This window comes from Nanorana parkeri, unplaced genomic scaffold (assembly GCF_000935625.1).
Source record: "Nanorana parkeri isolate BGI_ZX_2015 unplaced genomic scaffold, ASM93562v1 scaffold1213, whole genome shotgun sequence".
NCBI lineage: Eukaryota > Metazoa > Chordata > Amphibia > Anura > Dicroglossidae > Nanorana > Nanorana parkeri.
Window position 1 is genome coordinate 130,890 of NW_017307481.1, and position 7,401 is coordinate 138,290.

The window sequence follows — 7,401 nt, forward strand, 5'->3', positions numbered from 1 at the left end:
TGTCCAATGTCTGCAGTCTCTGACCATCTCCTGTACAATATCTGCAGTCTCTGACCATCTCCTGTACAATGTCTGCAGTCTCTGACCATCTCTTGTCCAATGTCTGCAGTCTCTGACCATCTCTTGTCCAATGTCTGCAGTCTCTGACCATCTCCTGTACAATATCTGCAGTCTCTGACCATCTCCTATAGCATCTCTGCAGTCTCTGACCATCTCTTGTCCAATGTTTGCAGTCTCTGATAGGGATGCGCTGATACCGATACTAGTATCGGTATTGATGGCAAGTATTTGGGCGAGTACTCGTACTCACCCAAATGCTCCGATGCCTAGCCCGATACTTCTGGTATTGGAAGCCAGGCAGCGAGTCATTACACACTGCCCGGCTTCCTGACTGACTCCATGCTCCCTCGTCACTTGTGATTGGTCGGGAAGCCGGCCAATCAGGAAGCGGGGCGCCGTGTGATGAGCAGAGAAGTTCCTTTCAACTGCCCTGGACCTGCTCTTGTCCCAGAATATGGCTCTTCATTGGCTGGGAACCCTAAACCTAACCTAATTATCAAGAACGCCTCGTGATCACATGACTTCATTGGCAAACAAGTCATATTAATTGAGCAAATTTTGCAAAATTTCTGAAATTTCCGTCAATTTCAACAAATTTTGGGCAAAATCACTTCACCCCACCCAACCGGAAACTTGGGGGGGACTTTGTGGCCACTTGGCGGAGTCAACAACGCTCTACTGAAATATGAATTCCGCAAACTCTGATCCCTTGGCACATAACCGGCCGGCGGTTGGTTTCTTTGTTGGGTTTTGGGCGGACTAACCCTTTAAGAACTCTCATTGACTATTTATAGTCGCTGCCCCTCCAGCAGTCCGGCCCCAACCCGGCGTCCTCCCCCGTACCGTCAACTTGCACCACTTGCGCCGCTTTTAATTGCTTCCCCAATTAGGAGTTTTCACGCTCGGCTGATGAATGGCTCGCTAAAAGCGCACTTATCCGAGGGAAGAGGGGGGGTGGGGGGACGCGTAGCCACCGCGCAGATGTAAAAGAGCCATTACAAGATTGGAATAGATTGGCAAGCGGTTTATCACTCGTCCGCGCGAGCACGCGCCCCCTCGGTCAGAAAACATTAAAAAAAAAGGTGATGAATTAGCTCGCCGGTCTCTCCCCGCGTACGCGAAAAAGATATTCCAAGCCGCCGCTCGCTCTTAAAAGGACCTTAACGCGCGCCGTGACCTTGCTCTGCAAAACATGTTTGCTTAGCACACAAACATAATCAAGACCTCTCCTGCGCTGTCATCCCAATTCCCACCCTCCGCGTCCTATTTGTCTTTCGCCTGGATGCTCCGATCCGCGCGCCGTCTCGGCTCCTCTCTCTCGGGCCAGATTATCAGAATGAATCATCGCCCGCTCGCCTCTTATATCTCTATTTATTTTCCCGCTGCCGGCGGAGCCCCGGTGAAATATGATTCTTTTTTTGCATTTGATTTTGGGCTGCAGCCGCCAGCACCTAATTTCTTTGGGTGTCTCTTTGTAACCGAGAGTGATATTATTTTGAAACTTCAATTTAGTGTATGGAAACATTGCAAGTTGGCCGCGGTGACATGCTCGGCCCCCACCCGCGCGCCGCCATCAACAGCCATTGTCGGGATTGCAATTGACTATAGGAGCCGCCGCTTCCACACCAAGGCGGACCTTAATCCATGGCATCTGCGTGCTATGAGGGACAGAGGTCTCCACCAATAATATAAAGTATAAAAATTTGGGTAAAATTTTGCCATCTTGGCAAAGTTCATTGGAGTTGACTGGAAAAGTGAAATCCAGGTGGTTTTTTTTTTTTGTGGTTTTTAAAAGGTGCATCAGGCTTTAAGTGGCTCCTCTTTTGAACCGAAATTGATTTTGCAAAATGTTGCTGTTGCCGAAATGTGATAACAATGTTGTTCGTTGAGTGGACTCGGGTGAAAAAGTGCTTAACCCCTTCCAGCCGGCTGTGAAAAATATCCGTTGGGCCGTATTCTGTGCTGCCACATGTGTTCATTCCTGTTTTGTGCTGGGAGCGCGCTCAGTTGTGCACCGCAAGCACCAGTGCCAGAGGCAGTTGGCCTAGGTGTCATCTCATTGGGGAGTGGCCAGGTGGTGGCGGACGCCTTTTCCCCAGTCGATGCCCGATCTATTTCCCCAAAATGGTGAAATTTTGGCAAAATCTCCCAATTTTTACAGAATATTTTTTTTTTGGTAAATGGAAACTCTCAGCTTCGCTCATCAACTGTTGGTTGTGCTCACAATGCTTGATATTGATACATGGGCAACCACATCAATGACATCACACATATTGAGGGCATTTGGATGCGCATGTGCGCACGTAGGAGTGAATCTGGCATAAAGATGATGATTTCAATGAGTTGCAAAAATTTCACCTCAAAATCAATTCCTAAAAAAAAACAAAACTTAAAATATCTGTAAAGCCAAACCCATAAATATATCATTTTTCTTTGGCTACAGTAGGAAATGGTCAAAACCATTTTTTTTTGGCCATCTAAACTGGTAAAATTTTTCCTGGACTTCCTGTTTTGAAGACAGGATAGGAAGTGAGAGGAAATCTCTCCGAAGAAGAAATCCTTTGAACAGCTGTAACCAGAACAGGTGTGTCTATTGGAAGATGTAAGATGTCCCCTCACATCCTGTTCTGGTGGCAACGGTACAATTTAGGATTTCTCATCACTCTGTTTCGGTGGCAGTAGTCCACCATCAGGGATGTCCCTAGCCTTTTCGCCACCGACAAGGGCGTAGGAGGGTGCTGGTGGTGCACTTTAACCAGGGGGTCTGCTTTGGCCACCTCTGACATCCCTATGCTTGCCAGGAGCCGGGCGGGATGCCAGCCAGATCGTCTCACTCAGCTCCTGGCAACCGGTGACATCATCGGATGCCAGGAGCTGGGCAGGACGCCAGCCAGAGCGAGCCAGGTTGCCAAGAGCCTGGCAGGGAGATGTATGTGGCCCTTCTCTCCCCGCTTGGCTCTTAGCAACCTGGGATGCTCTGGCCAGAAAGAGGGCAGCAGGAACACTGCAAACACTGCCACCCCCACCCCCCCCATGTGACCTAAAGAGATGCCGCCTGAGGCAACAGCTCAGGCTGCCTCATTATAGAGACGGCCCTGGTCACCAGGGAAAATAAAACGGCAATCAAAACCTGGGGGCGGTCCCAATCCTTCCGCGCTCCACCAATAACCAGAAGGAAAATGTTTTGACTAGAATTTATACATTAAAGGAGAACTATGAGGTCAGGGCTTTTCCCCATAGTTCTCCTTAGGGTAACGGGAGGACACAAACTAGCGTCCTCCCGTCACCCTAGGCTCAGTATATAGGGAGCTACAGCTCGCGGTATACTGAGACGCTGCAGCTGAAGCGGATCCCGACATAGATGACGGGATCCGCCCAAGGGGCCTTTCCAATTGTCCATGTGCAGTGCCCTTTAATATGGGCGTTACCCATCTCTATTGGCCAAAAACATTTTTGGGATTTGAATACACTTTACATTATTATACAGGATTTATATGACACCAACAGTGTGCGCAGCGCTGTACAATATAAGGAAGGCATTACAATACAATACAATTCAAGACAAGATGGTAAGGAGGGCCCCGCCCCTGAGGGCTTACAATCTAAAAGGGGAGGGGCCAGTGATACATGAGGAGGGAGCTGTGTGGGGATATTATTGTAAATTTTGCAAAGTGGTTACATATGTAACAAATGTATCAACAAAAGCGGAGTCGCCCTTTTGAGGGCGTGGTAGGTTAGAGGTCAGGGAGGTGTAAATAAGTGAACGCGCGGATTCCCCCGCCACCGCTCGCAGTATTGAGAGCCACAGTCGGAAGAGAATGCATGCGGCGCCGAACATTTTAAGATCGTCCGCGATACATTAGCCACCCGGCGGAGAGAGAGAGAGAGGCCGCATTTCATGGCATCCCATCCGCTTTTCCCTTCCTTTTTAATCTTGGGAGATAATTTTCGAAGAGCGCCCATTTAATGCACGCGCACGCCGCCGCTGACAAATGCCGCCCGCGTCTACGGATCTGAAATAACTACGAGTGAGTTCAATCCGCGGCGATGTAGAGTCGTGTTCGCTGTCAGCAAATGGCTTTCTGCAAACGTAATGGAGACGTCGGCCGTCTCGCGAGCGGCCCGAGGAATTTGTCTGCGCCCGCCGCTGACGGCGGCGGCATTGAAAGTGGCCGTCCCTTTTAATCATCCCGGGGGCCGCGTTCAGAGCGGATTTGTGGCTCCCCCCCGCGGGAATTATAAAGACGGAAGAAAAAAATGTAATTGTTCCCTAATTGTAAATCTGGGAATTAATATGACAAGGGGGCGCATGAGGAACGGCGGCGAATGGAGCGCCGGCGCGATTGCCTTCTACAAAGCAAATGTATCAAGTGCGTGAAGTCAATATATTTGGAAAGGGGGATTAGGAAGAGGCGAGACGCGGCGCAAATTTCCTCTGGCAGATGTTTTTATGGGCCGGCTGCGTCGCTGCGTCGTCTTTTTACGCCTATCTCAGAAAAACGAGGCGTTTAGAAGAATATTGGAGACGTTATTTCCGCCGTTGTTTATGGGACGCGATGAATTGTGATGGCAAATTGGACAGTTTTCAGATTAGATTTTTTTTTTTTTTTTTTATTTGTCATCACTAAATTTTCTACATCAGAACTCAATTTGTTAATGTTCGTGTGACCCGAAAAGGCAATCCGCCCAATAAAATAACACCGTGACATGCAGCAGCTTGAATAAAGTAACTTGTATGCGCGAAGCTTGTCGGAGCCGCAGGAATGTTACAAAGTAATTCTACAGTTTATATTGTTTTACAATCGTGATCAGTGTCCATGGGAGGGGCAGAGACAGAGACTACTGGGGGGATCTTACCATTGTGGGAGGGGCAAAGACCCAAACAACTGGAGAAAATCTCACCATTGTGGGAGGGGCAGAGACACAAACTACTGGAGGAAATCTCACCATTGTGGGAGGGGCAGAGACACAAACTACTGGGGGAAATCTCACCATTGCAGGAGGGGCAGAGACACAAACTACTGGGGGAAATCTCACCATTGTGGGAGGGGCAGAGACACAAACTACTGGGAGGAAATCTCACCATTGCAGGAGGGGCAGAGGCCCACATGTATAGGTGGCCTGGAGGGGAATTTTTTTAACCAATATAAATGGAGTTTCACTTTAAGCTTTGCAAATTTCTTGACGATAAGCTGCAAGTCACCCGCAGATGATAAACTGTCTCCGAAATGGAGGGGAGACCTCTGATTTTCCATCCTCCGCTATTTCTGTCTATTTTTTTATGGCCATTAATTGAATCCGATGTGTTTATTACCCTCTCGTTATATATTGTGCTGCATTTCTTAACGATTTTCCCTCTTCTTTTTTTTTTATCTTGTGTGTTTGCGCAGATGACATTCAGATCGCCATTCCAATTATGAAGCCGACCTTGGATAAAGTTCAGCTCATGGGACAGACTTTACCACCCGGCTTCCCGGCTCCGTTCCTCTTTGCCGACGGGTTGTCGTCTGTAGAAACTCTTCTCACCAACATTCAGGTAATGTTCTCATCATTTTCACCGCCGCGCAGTAACGCCAGTGATAAGTTCTCGGGGTTTTATACGGGGAAATTATAACTCTGTATCAGTCAAATGTTTGTATGTTTTTTTGGATGTTTAGACTTTAAAGGAGAACTATGAGGGGGGGGAGGGGCTTTTCACTCACCTCATAGTTCTAGCCGACCTGTGACAATGAGACTGTCGCAGGTCGGCTCAGTAGATCGGGAGGTGAGAGAACACATACCGGCGTTCGCTCACCTCTCTATCCTGTCACGTCTCTCTGCCGTGACAGGGGAGGGGCTGGATTCCCCTCTCCCCGCTCCGATCTGCCAGCGCTGACTGGCGGAACGGAAGGGGGAGGGGGCGGGTACAGCTGGCTCTGCCTCTAGATAGGCGGAGCCAGCTGTCACTCACGCAGCTGGGCGGATCCCGGCACAATTGTCGGGATCCGCTTCAGCTGCGGCGTCTCAGTCTCAGCTCGCGGTATACTGAGCCTAGGGTGACGGGAGGACGCTAGTTTGTGTCCTCCCGTTACCCTAAGGAGAACTATGGGGAAAAGCCATAACCCCATAGTTCTCCTTTTAAAGACTGAAGAGAAGGATGGAGTTCAGCTTTGCTACGGCCCTCACTAGTCTGATGGAAAAATAAGCTGACATGTTACCAAGGAACAACTTTTATCATTAAAGAACATTTAGTGACTCTGCCTGGGCTGAGATGATGTCATCATTCTGCTGCCAGCAGGAGAAAGCATTTCCTCAGCCTCCCCTCCCCCAGTGATCGGTCTGCTGCAGTCAGGAGGAAGCATTTCCTCAGCCTCCCCTCCCCCCACTGATCAGTCTGCTGCAGTCAGGAGGGAGCATTTTCCTAGCAAATCAAAGTTCAGCCTCTTGACAGTTGTTTTTTTTCCCCCCCAAGCTGTGTCTAGAAATACCTAGCACTTCCTGCTACCCACAATCCTCTTCCCCCCCCCCCCCGGGGAGCAGGAATCCATTTGCATGCCCACTTTAACGGTGTTTCAAAAGGTAATGCTGCAAGTGCCTCGGGGGTGCGACATGGATTACCCAGCCCATAGGGAGCATTGGAGGGAATTACCGCTCATATCATTTTATTTCTGAACAGATTCGTATTTCCTTCCGATGTGAACGCTGTGCAATCAAACCGCGAGGAGCTGAATTACGCAGCAGGGACTTGTTGTTGTTAGCAGTAGCCTTGAGACCTTGGCCTCATTTTATCAGCGTAATGAGTTCTAGACCTATAAAAACACCTCGCAGACCAGCAGTTCCAAGTTATTGCCGGCTCGTGAAAGGCGAAATCGTGATTACGGAGCTGTTCCAGTTGCTAAACTCGCAGGAAATAAGGGGTGGAGGGATTCCGTTATACCCGAACTGCCCGCCAATCGTCATGGAAGGAAAAATGTAGAGAATCGAAGGGTGTCGCGATTACGGAGAGTGATGGCATGAGAACCTTTAAGTTGACCCGCTTTGCATCTTTATCTGAGTTCCCCCAAAAAATGCTGCGTAACATTTGGGTTGCCTCTCGCTCAGAGTTATGCACCCCGCCCCCGAGGGACAGCTCTCAGGCTGACGTTGAGTACTGTAGACTCTTAAGGACCCGGCGGGTGCAGAGATTGTCCAGCATTAGGACCAGGGCTGTCCTTTTAATGAGGCAGTTGCGCCAGGCGGCATCTCTTTTGGTTAGGTGTGGTTCCTGCCCGCCCCCTTTCCTACCAGAGCATCCCAGGAGCACTAAGCAACCTGTGATTCTCTGGCCACAGCATCTCGCCCAACACCACCACCAAACCCCCC

At 49.5% G+C, this 7,401-nt stretch overlaps 1 protein-coding gene across 1 annotated transcript in view; it reads left to right on the forward strand.

Annotated features, from left to right (window-relative positions):
- Positions 1-7,401, forward strand: part of DACH2 (dachshund family transcription factor 2) — a 167,780-nt gene that overhangs the window by 117,920 nt on the left and 42,459 nt on the right. Inside the window, exon 6 of the mRNA XM_018568582.1 lies at positions 5,451-5,596. Within this exon, the coding sequence (XP_018424084.1) occupies positions 5,451-5,596 (146 nt within the window). The remainder of the gene's footprint in view (positions 1-5,450; positions 5,597-7,401) is intronic.